The 15,787-nt window shown below is 33.2% G+C and overlaps 1 protein-coding gene across 3 annotated transcripts; it reads left to right on the top strand.

Annotated features, from left to right (window-relative positions):
* Window positions 1-12,492: 12,492 nt before the first annotated feature.
* Window positions 12,493-15,291, top strand: LOC126724806 (17.4 kDa class III heat shock protein). 3 transcript variants are annotated; one of them, XM_050429196.1, is made up of 3 exons: window positions 12,493-12,660; window positions 13,551-13,787; window positions 14,810-15,291. In XM_050429196.1, the coding sequence occupies exons 2-3, from the start codon at window positions 13,584-13,586 to the stop codon at window positions 15,065-15,067; spliced, it is 462 nt and encodes a 153-aa protein (XP_050285153.1). In that variant the 5' UTR covers window positions 12,493-12,660; window positions 13,551-13,583; the 3' UTR covers window positions 15,068-15,291. The 3 variants fall into 3 exon arrangements, with proteins under 3 accessions (XP_050285153.1, XP_050285156.1, XP_050285154.1); XM_050429199.1 differs by lacking the exon at window positions 12,493-12,660 and adding an exon at window positions 12,781-13,061; XM_050429197.1 differs by lacking the exon at window positions 12,493-12,660 and adding an exon at window positions 12,781-13,065.
* Window positions 15,292-15,787: the final 496 nt, after the last annotated feature.

The raw sequence follows: 15,787 nt of genomic DNA, 5'->3' as shown, positions 1-15,787 counted from the left end.
TGTGCAGGCTAGACAAATAAGAGAATCAAAATCTTCCGCAAAATCCGGAGTATTATGAACCAGTACCGGATTTTTCGCAACATATTTGTGAAGGACAATACTGTACCTTGGCTGTTGTGTAAGCCAGATAAAGTAACACCAGTCTCGAAATAGTAGTGACCTCATCAATCAGTAGAGGGAGCATCGGAGGGATAACCATCAAAAGGATCAAAAGGACCTTGTGGAGAATCACAAACATGGTCATGGTAAATAGCATACTTATTACAGAATCCGCAATATAAAATTGGCTCAAACTTTGGAGTTTTCCCTGGGATAAGAAGACTGTTTAGATCAGGATGATCTTTTGTTTGTAGGTGAACAAAGGCATCAGCATAGGGTTTGGGGCCAAAAACAGCAATTCTTCCTGTGCTTCCTATGAAATGATAATTTTTCCATAGATCATGAGCAACTTCACGAATTTGATTATTAAAATAATTTCTCCAGCATTTTGCAAGAACAAAAGGGTCTTTGGAGGACAGTTGAGAATTTCCCTTAAACCATGGCCCTTGGTGAGTATAGCCGTTAATGAGAATGAGATGCTTTGAGGGTTTAACATTCATCCAGTTATCTCTCTCCCATTTTGGTATAGTGCTCCAGCATCTAATAGTAACAAAAGGTCTTGTGGAAGAGTTTTCAAACCCTTTAATAGCATTCTGAATGATCTGTGGAAGTTGGCTGGCCTGTTTGTGACTTGTCAACTTTACAAACCGAACAAAGCCATATTCAAACATTTGAGAAAGCCAGCTAGAAGTAGGATCATCATCATCATCATCTGAATCTTCATCAGTGAAATACGAACCATCATCAAAATTAATAAGGAGACCAAGAAATGGGTGTTTCTTTTCATATACTCCGAGACTGCTCCCAAAGTGATCTTCCCATTCAAGCTGAATAAAGACATTATCACCTTCGTCTATTTCATCAGGGTGAGGAATAGTTGCAGTAACAAGTTTTCGGAAATACTTGGACCATAGGTCAAAAGACCTAGACATAGCCTTGCTATCCAGAATACGAGATTGTAAATCTGAAGGCAAGTTGGCAACAGCACTTCTTAACATGGATTGGGTCTTAAGACTCAATCTAGCATAATCAGTGCCCATTATAGTCTTTTTATCCATTGAATGGATTTCCTCTTTGCCAAAGAGTTGACTAATGTAGGCTTTAAGACGGCTCACAAGAGCCTCATTTTCTGAAACAAGGTTATTTTCTGGAATAAAGTCAATATTTGAAGCAAGGCCATTTTCTGGAATAAGGTTACCAAAATGGCTCATATAAATCTCATTTTGGGCAGTAAGGTTAACAAGGTGGATTTCAAGGGCTCTTAGGGTTTTGTGAAAAACATTACTATGGTTTTTGGTAAAAGCAAACTGGAGGTTATCAAGAATGAATTTAATAGAACCTGGTAGTTCTGAATAGATTCCATTGTGGAATTGTAGATTTTTTGATAAAACTTCCTGCAAAGCAATTAATATATCACCATTGGAGTATGTCACCTCTGCCGGGACATCTCCTTGAAGGGATGTTGATCCACTGGGTTTTACACCAGAAGATACGCCTTCATGCATTTTAAAAGGTCGTCCCGCTGGGAACCTTTTGCTTTGGGAGTAGTCCTGTGCAGGAGCTTTTCCCTTTTTCTTTTCCATAATAATCCACTTACTAGTGGTATAAATATGAATATTATTATTCCACTTATTATTTATCCACGCATCAGCAACCGATTCCTGCAAAGAAGCATTAATATTGTTAGGATAATGGATAGTTTTTAACATTTTAGTGTTATGGAAATCACCTTTAAAATCATCAGAATTCATTATCAGTTCTTGAACAAGGTCATTCATGGGAGAGTCTTTCTTATAGGACAGATTATCAATATCAATTTCAAGCTTTGAAGCAAATTTGAATTTTACTTTCTGTCCAAATGGATCAGTAGTAATTCCATCATGTTCAACAAGAAAGGGATACAAAGAGTTAATAAATGGCAGACCAAGAATCACTTTGTCAGTCATATTTTTGACAAGAACAGAAGGAATCTTGAAACAAACATCATCATGGCACACCTGAGCATTATTCAATTCATACTTAATTTTCATTTGAGAACCATTAGCAGAAACCAATCTTTCAGTAGATTTCTCAAAATATTTTGAGGGAATTAATCCTTCTTGGATACAGTTCATATCTGCACCAGAATCAATCATAGCAATAACAGTGAAATGATAATCAGGAGAAACAACAATTTTAACTTTTGTAAACCATTTTGGAGGAAATAATTTATTAACAAAAGCAAGTTGGGAATTATGGAAAGTATCAGGAGTACCTTTATCAGAAAGAAGAGCCTGTTGACTGGAATCATTTCCATCACTGTGCTCATTTTGTTCGTTACTGGATTTATTAAGATTTTTATCAAGTTTTAGCATTGTCAATTCTTGTTTAAGATTATTGTTATCACTTTTCATGCTTTTAAATTCATGTTTTAATTCATTTATTTCTTGTTTAACAATATGGATTTCATTTTGGAGATCATTAACAGTTAAATCTTTAGATTTCTTTTTATTAAATCTTTCCAAAGTTTCTTCAAAACTTATGGTTGATTTTGGTTTTTTACCAATTTCATCTCTTATCAAGTTTTTCTTAAACCTGTCCAAATAATCTTTCTGGAGTTCAGGGTTTTGAATTTGATTTATTAGCTGAATTATCAGTTTTTCATCTTCTTCACTTTTGGTGAGAGTATTAATAACATTGCAACAGGAATCTCTACAACCAATTTTAATATTAGGAGAATCAGAAGAATCATCAGCAGATTGATAGCAAGAATCAGATGAAGAAGAAAAATCATCTTCCAAAGAATCAGACGGAGTGTTTGATTCAAGGATTCTGAATAATTCTTCTTGCACATTATCATCAATGTTTAACATGTTGAACTTGTTTTTTAACTTACCAGGTTTTTCTTTACAATCTTTACTAAAGTGTCCAGGTTTACCACAGTTAAAGCATTTACCTTTACTTGGTTTTTGTTTAACATGTTTTTTAGAAACATTTTTCTTCTTAGCATAGAAATCATTCGGTTTAATAAAGTTATTTCTGTATTTTTTATGGCTTTTATCATGTTTTTTACTTTTCTGCCTGGAAGGAGCAATAGGAGGCAGACCATATTGTTCACAGAAATTTCCCATTTCATATTTAGCTTTTCTGCTATTCTTTAATTTGTGTTTTAACAATTTTTCATCATTGCACATATTAATACCGAGTTTTTTAATAGTACTGAACATATCACCATAAGTTAAATTATCATAATCAATAGAATCATTTTTACCCATTAATTCTTGTTTTACCTTATGAGCAAAGATAGGAGGCAGACCGTCAATAAACTTTTCTTTCCAATAAGGCTTATGGCAATCTTTCCGGAGCATCACTCTGGAAGTAAAAACATCTTGATACCATCTGTAATCAGACATAGTTGGACAACTCAAATTATTTAGATAATCAGAAACACGGGATGAAATATTGGATGGAGTACCAACAAAATGTTTGAGAATGGTATAGATCAAGGTATTAACACCATCAGGAATACCACGACCAATACTTTCATCAAAAATAGGCAAACCTTCTTCATTCTTTTTAACAGCATGTTTAATAGACTCTTTGGATTCTTCAGTGATGTAAGAATCCCACCATCCACGAAGAGTACCAGAAAAACCAGTAAGAAGCAAGTTAACAATTTCAGGTTGATCAAGATTATGGTTGTTTTGATAAGCAATACCAACCATAGACATGTGGCTCATTTTATTAATGATTTCCTGTTCAGACAAACCATCAATATTCCATTCATAGAGTTTATCAGCAGAGACAGAAAACTGTGTTTGAAAAGATCTTTCTTCAAACTGCATATCAGGAGGAGTAGGTTTTGGATACCAATTTTTTGTAAAAGACATGGGTTTGGAGTTTCCAACAAATCTTTTAATTTCTGGGAAATCATCATCAAAGATTCTTTTTGCAGGAACAGAAGAAACAGAAGAAACAGTATCAGAATCTGTATTTTCTTCAGAAACAATTTCTTTTTTGGAAATAGTTCGAGCAATTGGAGTACTTGTAGAAGTACTAGTACCCTCAGTTTTAATCTTTAGATTAGAAAGCATTTTGTCAACAATTTCAAGAGTCTTGGACTGAGAAGTTTTAAACATAACTTTTTCTCTTAGACTGGGTAAATCAATCAAAGGTTTCTCAGTTTTAACAGGAACAGGTTTTTCAGAAACAGAAACAGATTTTTCAACAAATTTTTCTTCAATACGGTCAAGCTGTTGACCAATAATATGATTAGTAAAATTGTTTTGTTCAATAAGGCTAACAATGGGAGTTTGATCATCAGCAATTTTGAAAGGAGAGGCCTTCACTTCCTCTTTTGTCACTTCATCTTTCTTAGTAGTTATCAAAATTGAATCAAGAGGAGGATGACTAGACCTAACAATGGTTTTATCAATCTTAACAAAATTTGATTTCTTTATCACATTCAAATGTTGTCTTGAAACCTCATTATGTGGAACATAATAGTTTTCAAGAAAATCAAAAAACAAAATATGTTTTTTCAATTGATTCATCATTTCCAACCATTTTCCTTTAGCATGGTCTTTATCAGACTGAGCAAAATTATCTTGGAAATATTTTCTCTTGGTTTTGTTTGAAGCAAGCATAAACTCATTGTACAAAGAATCCCAATCAATTACAAAATCATCATTTAAAATAGTCAAAACTCTTAATTGATTTTGGTAAACAGGAGGAGTTTCAATAGGAGATTCAAAATCAGATGGAGTAAGAGAAACAGTATCTTCCTCATCTTCATTAGCAGTTTTACTAAATGGAGTGGAAGTTTCAGGTTTAGTTGAATAGTAAACAGAGCTATATTGGGATTTATCACTTGAAATACCTTTTAGCTTTAAATCAGAGGATGTTTCCAAATTCTTTTTCAAAAATTCATTGATCTCGTGGTCTCTTTTTGAAATAGTTTCAGATCCAGCAAAGGAATGTCTTCCTTCGTTGATCCTCAAAGGTGGATTGTTTTGAAAACTTATTTTAACAGTACCATCAAGATATTGTTGAATATGGGTGAGATCAAGCTCATCAAAAATGGGTTTAGCAGGAGGGGTTTCTTGTTCTAACAACCAATCTTTAGGAAGTTTAACATCTTGCCATTGAATCATTTTTGGAACTTGGATTTTAGCATCAGGAGTTGAACATTGAATTAACATGGTTTTACCTGAAGGTTCTCTAGGCATTATAGCATAAGGATTCATTTGAGTACCCATTAGTTTGTAATAAATGCGATAAATCAAAGCAAAAGGTTTACTACCTTCTTCCATGTGATAACCAGATGAAGCAATATTCAAAGTCAAGGCTTTAACAATATTAGGATCATCTAAAGCAAGAGTAAGATCAGGGTAACAGTTAAAATAAACAGGACCATCATACAAAGAAGCAGTGATCATTCCAAGAATGCTATCTTTAAAAATCTTAAATCTAGCATCTCTTAAACACATGAGAACAGAAGCATTAATACCCTTTCGAGTAAGTGGTTTAATAGCAACTTGAACCATACCAATATGCAAATAACTGAATTTTTTAGCAGCAAGGAAGTCATTAATATTCTTTTTAGTAAACAAACAACATTTTTCATGAATTCTTGAAATAGAGAAAATTTGTTCAACAGTTCTAGCTTTATAGGCAGAATGAAAAGTACTTTCAACAAAACTAGTTTTATAAATGGTTTTAGTATCAACTTTAGGAATAGTCCATTTACTAAAATCAGGGATCACCTCATTATCATCAATAGTGTGATCTTCTTCATTTACAATATCAGGAGGACAACTAGTCCTGGAGCTGACAGAGGAGTTGGATCTCCACAACTTATCCATACTATTCTAGGTTCAACACTCAGTTATCATGTTTTTCTCACAACCGTTGCATTTCGTAACACATACCCTAACCAACCTCATACCTCTCATGCCCTACACGCCCTCTCTTGGCTCAAACGGGCCTTACAGCTAGGTCCTAGGAATTCACTTTACGACTAGGGTGGCGCCAACGACGGTAAGAAGGGAACACAACAACGGAATATCAAGCGTTCGGGTAGACACGGACAAGAAGACAAAGAACACAACCACACTTACAACCGGCCAGAAAAGAGTGGTTAGAGTGGTTGGGAGTTTGATCCTTGTTCCAAAAGGCCTAATCTTGTCTCAAGCACACAACCTAAGACTATGTTTGGTTAGAGTGAAGGGATGTGAAGCGAAGAGAAGAGAAAGGAAAAATAAAGGGAAAAGAAAAACTGTGTTCGAATGTAAAGAATGAAAGAAATGGGATGTATTTTATACTTTTATCTTTTTAATTTATAAAGAAATAAAATATAAATATAATTTCACACAAAAAGCCAAAACTTTTAAGAGTATAAGAGTAATTTTATGGACGTGAAAGAAAAGTTAAAAATAAAAAATTGGTAGGACCCATAAAAATCTTTTCTCCCATCCATTCTCTTCTAACCAAACAAAGGACAATGAGTTAATTGTTAATCTTTTCCAAAGTTAATTGTTCCTCTTTGTTACACACACACACTGAAAAGGTCCCCCCCCCCCCCCCCCCCCCTCTTTTTGTTTTTTGAGAAAGAAGAAATAGGTGACCTTGATACTACAATAAGTAACCAAATTCTTAAGTCTAAACTAGTTGGATCAAGAACAACTCAAAATATGCAATTTTTTTACAATCAGTGTAAAAGGTAAAATCTCCTAGGATTTGAAATTTCATTTTCATTGAATGAAACAATTAGCAACAAATTTCTTTAATTCAAAAACATATATACTAAGTTCATATTAATAATTTAAGCAACTATGCCCATATTCTATCTTTATGATTAGGCTTGAAAGTGGCCTTTGATACGCTCCAAATAGAACTAGTTCTTGGGCCAATGTTAACCCTATTAGTAGGGTCAAAACCATAGCCAGATTATGTGGTAGGTTCTAAAAATATTTAATTTGGATATCACATTCATAATGCTACGTATCAAAAAAATATCAAATTCATAATGTTAGCCAATAAACTCTAACTCAATTGATATCTCTTTCCAGTACAAGTGCTAAGTGAGGGGATGAGGCCGTGGAATACAATGCTAAGTGCTAAGTGCTAAGTGCCAACCGCATAGCCAGATGTGTATCTTACATAAGCTGTTGTAAATATGCTTAATCCTATTTTGAAAAAAAAAAAATGCAGAATATTTTTTTTTAATAAAAAAATGAAGAATTTTTAATGTAATTTTTTTTTTGCTAATATTTTCAATAGGAAAGAAAATAAAGTTTTTTCTTTGGTTTGTATTCCCTAAAAAAATCAGCTAAAATTGTTAAAACCAAAATTTGCAAGAAGATGGAATATTTACATGAATAAAACATTTTATTCTAAGGTTAGGGAGGAGATGTTAAGAAGATTTCAAAGAAAGAAGAAAAATGTATAACCCTATCTAAAAATTATAATGCTTTTTGGGATACTCAACTTCATAAAAGTCTTCATGTAGCTAGATTTTTAGTATGTGTTTGGATTCCACGTCCATGACTGCGTTTCGCATTTCACGCGTCTTCTCTTTTTTTTTTTTTTTGTTTAGCATGCAATTGTTGACAAGTTAACTATGAATAGTGTACCTGTGCACTGTTCACAGATTCCACTTTTCAGCAACTTTTTCATTAAAAATGGGTCTCACAGCACTATTTACAAATTTAAAAATTATTTCATTACAGTGTTTTCGATTTCATTTTTCAGTTTCAACAAAAATAAGCTGTATCCAAACGGATCCTTAAATTAATCCCAGCAACCAACGTGGTATTGTCAATGAAAAGCATAAACTTACCGTCTCAGATCTTTTGAATGATACAGAAATATTCTTTTTTTTTTTTTGATAGGACAGAAATATTCTTTTGGTAGTGCACCAAATCATGAAATTGTGTAAAAAGGTCGAGGGAGATTTTGGACTTTAATCTTTAACATGTGATCGTAATCAAATGCTCCTTGGCAATACATTTTAACTTTGACTTATTTAAATTAGTTCACCTTTAATTCATTATAATATTTAGCTGTGAAATTTAAACTTATATTCAAAATTTGTATATAGATTAATAGTGGTCTTGATGTGGAAGTAGTGCACCAAATCTCCAAAAAAAAGCTATTTCGAGTGTTGAGTCAATGTAGTTCGAGTGTATTTGAACACTTTGCACTCCGAGAAGAAATAGATTGGATTACAAAAAGGCTTAATGATCTTGTGTATGACTGTATGTTCATTACAATTTAAGGTTGCAACAAAGGTATGCTAATTATTCACTTCTCATGAACTTAATATTTATTGCTTAAAAAAAATTTAAAAGATAAATGTAAATTGTATTTTTCTTATAGGAATTATTGGATGGGTTGAAATTATGATCCTATTGATTTTGAAGATTTCAGCTTCATTGTTGCATGGATATTAAAGAGGAGGAATCTCCATTTTTAACCATTGATGAGGTTGAACAGTTGAAGCATTTCTACAAGAACTAATAGCTTGTACTCTTGAAGATTACCAAAAGCATTCCGATCCTTTTGTTGTTTTATATTTATGTTACTAATTTAAAAATAAAGGTAGTGTAACTTATAAATTTATAATCTTATGTGCGTAATTATAATAGCTTGTAGTTGTAAATGTGGATTGGAAAACTTGGACTTGAAGGATGATGGTGTTGCGGCTAATGAAGATGAAGCAAGACTAGGACCTGAGGAGGCTAATTGGGATGGGGCATTTGAACAAGACATTATTGCAAGTTTAGTTACACCAGATGACATAGAAATTGATAGAGATTGGTCAACATGGATTAGAGCTTGCCCGTAAAAAATTGATCGAGCAAGACATTGACGAATCTTTAAGACTTTGTATACTGTTATAATTTGATTTTCTTACTTTTGTTATGGATATAAGATTATTGAAGGCTTCGAGCTATAAAAAAATAAATTGCGTGCCAAGGATAACACAGTGGTGCTAAGGGTGATGCTACAGATACAACATTTTTTACAACAAAATCTAAGTGGTAAATTGTTATTTTTTTTTTAATTTTTTTTTTTATACAAGATAGAATTTCTACTTTAGTCTAATCTAAGTGTATATGTGTGTGAAACTCTCTCTTGAAGACTTGAACCCTGGCCCTTGCCCCCCACACCCTACAAGTACTTATACTTGTAGAGTGACCATCGCACCAAGGGTGTGCGGTGGTTAAGTGGTAAGTTGTTATTAGTATTCATTACTTACATAATTTTTTGACCTATCATTAATAGCATGCTACTTAAATTTTGTTGTAAATTTATTATGAAAATATTGTGTATGTAACTTTATTCTTGTTGGTACTTGAGTAGTTGATAAGTTTGTCATCTTCAAATAAGATACTTAAGGTTCAATTCAGACTTACACCAAAAATCCTAAAATTGATTGGTATCTTAACCTAATAATTTTAAAAATTAATTAATATTTTAGTTTGATAATAAAGAAATTAAGGATAGAATGCATTTGAAATACTAGAGAAAAATGGGTATTTGTCCATAATTTACAAATTATTCAGCAAAATGCCTCCTTTTGAAACTATTTAGCAAAAATGTCCCTGTATTTTAAACTCGATTTTAACAAAATTAGTTACAGGTAGAATTCAACATTAGCAATGTCAAGTTCTATGCATATAGGTGGAACTCAACATTAGTAATGTTGGTTTACCAAAAATTAAAAAAAAAAATTAACATTATTAAGTTCTATGCATATTTTATCTAATGTCAAAATATACATAAAACTCGATTTTGATAGTATCAAGTTTTACACATAACTTGATTTTGTTATAATCTATATATATATATAAAACCGAAGCTTCTGCTAGCACCACAATTTTCCACGTCAGCATCATTTAAAAAAAATACAAAAATACAAAAATTCTGATTTTTTTTTTCTCTAAAAGCCGATAATCACTTAAAAAAAAAAAATTCCAAATTCCCATTACAAAACCGATACCGATACTTCTTCAAAAGAATCAAAACCTAAACCTAAAACTGACGCTTCTTCAAAATTTCTCCTCTTCTCACACGCAGCATCACCTTCCCCTAAACCTAAAACTCACCCTTTTCTTCCCCCAAAATCAAAACCCAAAACTCAGATTCTCCCACCACCGCCGCCGCCTCCACGGATTGCCGCCACCACAGGTCACCGCCACTGCATCTTTTGGTTTTCCTCTCCCTATTATGCAACTCATTCTCTACATTGAAAATCAAAATCCATACCGAATGCCTAGGTACGCTTGCTTTCCTCTTTCTCTTTTCTCTGATTTTAAGTTTTTCAATTGAAATCAAATAGAGTAAAGGCAGCCTACTTAATGATGAAAACAGAGGAAATATTTCTCTTTTTTTTTTCTTTTTTTTTTTTTTTTTTAAATTTGGAAATATGATTTAGGTTTTGGTATTGTAATCTGATTGGTTTTGATTTAGGAAGAACAGATGCTTGACATTGATAGGTTTTGGTATTGTAGTATTGTTCGTTACATATTTACATGTCCAAAGCTGAATACAAGAAAATCCTGTGGGTTTGTATTTAAAATACAATATGATTTCAATAATTCAAAACCTAACCCAAGCTAATTCTTGCGTTATTGCAACAGAGACTAGCTTTGGAACTGATAAACCTTCTATTGGAATTTCAAAAAGTGGAGGTATGTCAAATTTTGATTACCATATGTTAAATTGTTTTTTTTTATCTCATAATATATCTTATAGTTTGTGCATGCTATACGTGTTTATGACAAATTGATAAACATTTGGATGTCATTGTGACAAATTGATAACGTTTTGGAAAATTAGAATTTCCTAAGCTGCTTTCATACCATGGTCATTTTTTAACTTTAGCCATACTATACCATATTTGGAATTGACGTTGCTATTGTGGTTTGTCATATGCAGTGAAGAAACGTATATTTAAAGAAAAAAATAAAAAGAATTTGTGAGTTTGTTTAACAGGTTGTGAAATTAAGGACAATTATAAAAAACCTCTTCAAGTCATTTGTCAATTTGAAATGTACTTGATAATGAAAGATTGGCATAACATTGTGGCTTAGAAAATATGCTTTCTGAAACTATTTTTGCTATGTCGACATTTGACATTAACAAATCTGTGGTTGGCTCTTTCAGGGGGGCAAAGCTCTCCATGGCCTGAGCTCTAAGAGAAAGCAGATGTTGGAAGATGTAAGCCTACTCAAGAATTTAAAGATAAATGAAACTAAGTCAGGTACATTGACTTGACATGTGACTTAAAATTCATTTGTATATATTAGCTTTATACCGTTTGATACTCTTGCTGGAAGTCATCAACTATTTGTAATATTTCTCCTTTCCTCCAAAGACATGGAAACCATGTGGTCCCTATTGGATTTGGGTTGGATTTTCTGCTTAGATGAAAGCATTATCTCTCCCTTGAATCTCAATGGCTACCCGCATGATTTCACCTTTGCTTAATTTGTCTCATGTTGGAATTTCTTTCCATCCTATTCTTTTGTTATGTTCATAATTGATTTTCTTTTGAGTATTTGGGTTAATCTCCATATTTATATTAATATTGTTTTCGTGGGTTTGGTTTTGATTTAGGAAGAACAGATGCTTGACATTGATTTGTAAAACCTTTGCTTTTTTTAATTAGGGTTATTTTAGGTAGGGTATCGATGGTTGTTTTTCTTTGATTTTTTAAATTCCTCAGTTTAAATTATTTAAGAAATTTACCATCTTTGGCTCATATATTTGTTTCACGTTGACCTTTAGTTCTTTGCAGTTCAATTTTCAGTTGCTTATTTTGAATTCTCATATATTATATTTGTTCCTTCCCCTAAGCCTAGGTACGCTTGCTTTCCTAGATATTTACTCCTTCCAGGTACAACATTAATTGGTTTCATAGTATTGTTCGTTACATATTTACATATCCAAAGCTGAATACAAGAAAATCCTGTGGGTTTGTAATACTTATTAAACCAAATATAAGAGTATATTATGATTATTGTAATATATTACTTCATAATATTTGTATTTATCTCATTTTTAATATTACTTTATAATATTACATGTTTCATCTTATATTAGAGCCAATTTAGCTTTCAATAATTGAAATTTGAGAAATGTTTAAACCTTAATATGTTACGTTTGATTTAAAACAATCCTGTGCATCGCACGGGTTAGCGACTAGTTAAATTTTAAAAACGGAAACATTTTACAGCATTGTTATAATTATGCGCAAATGCCCATTTTTCCCTGAAATACTATCCATTCTTAAAAAAATAATAATAATAATTTGATAAGTCACATCGACAAAAAAATAAAACGATAGGAGGGTCCCACACCATCCTAGAGGCGTACAAGTGTAAGCATCAGGCTTCTCCAAGGGCCAAGATTTTTCCAGACCATTCGGTTGTCCCTCTCGAACTTTCCTCTGTTTTTCTCTGTATTTTCTATATAAACATTTCCCACATTTTTCTCGGCAAACAATCAGTGAGTCACAGCTTTATCAGTGTGTTTTCCCGCGCAAATCCGAAAGACCCATTTGGCCTTTATAAGGTAAAGCATCCGGTTTTCATTTTCTCTTCTCTTCTCTTCTCTTCTTTTCCTTTCTTCTAGGTGGGTCAGTTCATTTTATTTGTGAACAGTTTTTTCTTCACTTTCTTTTACTGTTTTCTCGAGAAACAAACAGAGTACTACCTTCTTTATATTGAACACTTTAATGCTTAATCAATCACTAAACTTTTGTGGGTCATCATAAATGAAACGAAATGAAATGCTAACACCCTTTACTAGTTAGCATTTTGCTACACACACACACTCTCTCTCTCTCTCTCTGCATTTTTTTTCCCGAGAAACAAGCAGAGCATCAGCTTGTAATTCTTAGAAAAATTTATACTTTCCTTACTGGGTCAGTGGGATTTCACTACGCCATCGCTCTTTTTCGAAGTTTTGCGCAAGTGGGTTAGTTTTAGTTTCTGGGTTAAGGCTATCGATTAATGTTTTGTGGCTATTATATTTACTCGTAACCATTTTCCTTCACTTTACTTTGCCAATTTCTCGTGAAACAAACAGAGTTCTTAACCCGGAAGACGTACAGTTTAAGCTATCCCTAGGCTTGTTTGATTTAAGCCCTTCGCTTTCGTTTTGCTTCACTCTCCTTTTTTCTCTCAACGTGATTGTTTTTACTGTTGCATTTTTCTGACAGTTTGTTGCAAATGGGTTGTTTGGAGTGTCTGGTCAAGGCTTTTGAATATTGTGTAGTTGATGGATAATGCTAAGCTATGTCAATTTTACCATAAATAGTTTCCAAATTAATGTGCAAATGAATGTAATTAGTGTCACATCAACAATATTTTGACAAATCATTTTATGTAGTAAAATTTGTAGTATTGCTCTTGTTGCTGTTAGTTGCTAATGCTTGTTGCTGTGTTTGTTGAAATTCACAGAGCATTCGTTTGTGTTGCTAAGAATTGGAAAAAATGAGCCGTGCTGGGATCAATGGGGACTTGGTGAACCACCTATTCAATTTCCCGGAGAGCTTTGAGAAATTGATGTTTCCTTCGCAGGAACACGAGTCCAATGAGAACAAGGGTGTGTTGAGCATTCCAGTTGACATTTTGGACACTCCTAAGGAGTACATTTTCTTCATGGACGTGCCTGGTCTGTCCAAGTCTGATATTCAGGTGTGTCTATCTTTCCCACCTTCCTACATTCCAATGTTTTATTTTACAATATTGTGTGCTTGAATGGTTTGGTTGGATTTAGTAGTTTGTGGAATTTGATGAAGAGGAGGTACAAGGTTGAGAGAGCTTGTAGTGATAATTGCACATTCATTTTTTATTTGAAGAAGAAGAGAATGGTTTGTTTCTAGTTAGGTGCAAAAATTTGATACAGCATCTACTGATGATGCACATCCAATTTGTTTTGATATGGATATGGTCCATTTCATGTAGAAGATTTGATTTTTCATGAATCTATAGGTGTACTTGATATGAAAATCCATGAATCTATAGGTGTACTTAATTTTATGTGATTTAAATACTCATTCTGCGCAATTAGGAATGCTCTCTGATTTTCGATAAATTAGGATCATGTATATCTATATATTCATAAAAAGTTAAATCTTTGATGTGAAATGGCGCTTTTTTCTTTCAAAAATTTGAGGGAGAGGATCCCTTGTACTATCCTTTATGATACAAGAGAACTTCATATGTATATTGAGCGAGGCTGTAGGTCATGAAACTTGTCTAGGAATTTTATGTTTGATGGATTTAATGAATTTTTGGTATTCGCAAATGATTAAGATTTAGCTAGAAATGACACATTTTGGAAATGGCTATGGGAGACTTGGGCCCGTTTGGTAGAAGAGTTTAAGTAACGTTGTTTATAGTTTTTTGAATACGTGTGGGTGAAAAAATATATGGAAATGTGTGTAATGTTGTTTAAAAATTGAAAATGAGTTGCTAAAATGCTCTACCAAACCGGTTAAAATTTATCATTTCTCTCCCAAGCCTTTTGGTCTTTATGAAGCTCTACCAAACCGGTTAAAATTTATCATTTCTCTCCCAAGCCTTTTGGTCTTTATGAAGCCTGAATATGTATGTCATACTGAAGACTTTAGTAGCAAACTAAACTGTCTAAATGTTGTGCAAGTGATATATATTTGGGAAGCTCTGCCTAAAGTCTTCTTTTTACTTTGTTGCAGGTGATGGTTGAAGATGAGAACACTCTCGTGATCAGGAGCGGTGGAAAGCGAAAACGTGAAGATGGAGAAGAAGAAGGTTGCAAGTACCTCAGGCTTGAGAGAAGGGCACCAAAAAAGCTTCTGAGAAAGTTCAGATTGCCCGAAAATGCTAATGTGTCAGCCATTACAGCCAAATGCGAAAATGGGGTTTTGACTGTGGTTGTTGAGAAGCTTCCTCCACCACCCAAGTCCAAAACTGTTGAAGTTGCCATTTCCTAAAATAGATTTGGGGAGGATGGGAAAGACAAAGTGGGAGTGATGAGTTTCTAGGCTTCTAATTTGTGTCACCACCATGTTGTATATAGGTTTTAGTTTAGGCATCAAGTCGGTTGTTATTTGAATGCGCATGTCAAAAAATTCCTGTGTATCTTCCTACTGCTTTATGTAGTAAATGGTGTAGTGTTTTGATTCATGTAATGTTATTTTTATGTCTTTTATGATCACTGTTTGAGACCGCCTTGGATATGATAAATTGAAGTTGACACTAGGGACAAACAATGTCTGTAAGGCACTGAGGATGTAGAAATTATTTAGAAGCCTCTGTTGGAGTTCAGGATGACTTGTAATTACTAGTTGACCAAAACATAGGAGCTGACATAGCCTAATCAACTAGAATTTCTCATCCATTTTGAATGTGTGGATCCTTAGTGAACTTGTGAGAGGATGAAAGTTTCAGTCTAATATATCTAAAGAAAAGTCTCACTTAAAACATTTTTTATTATAAGTCAAGTTTTGGAGTTTGCCAAAAGATTTTGGAGCGACGAAGTTATTAAGGATTTCTCTCTGGTGCCTACTAAGATGCTCTGGTCTTTGGATGACACTATTATGTGGAAAAGACTCCGATTTTTCAAAGATTAAAGATGCAACTGGTATTATGTCTCTGTCTTTTACCTATCGATATCGATTGAGGGGTGCTTCTTATCATAGTTGTGGAGATAT

This window comes from Quercus robur, chromosome 5 (genome assembly GCF_932294415.1).
Source record: "Quercus robur chromosome 5, dhQueRobu3.1, whole genome shotgun sequence".
NCBI lineage: Eukaryota > Viridiplantae > Streptophyta > Magnoliopsida > Fagales > Fagaceae > Quercus > Quercus robur.
Note: the sequence above shows the minus strand (reverse complement) of the source record. Positions and strands in the feature narration are given on the sequence as shown.

Coding starts and splice junctions, on each gene's coding strand:
- LOC126724806 (XM_050429196.1), top strand. CDS start 13,584: ATGAGCCGTGCTGGGATCAATGGGGACTTGGTGAACCACCTATTCAAT. Junction 13,788..14,809: donor TGTCCAAGTCTGATATTCAG/GTGTGTCTATCT, acceptor ACTTTGTTGCAG/GTGATGGTTGAAGATGAGAA.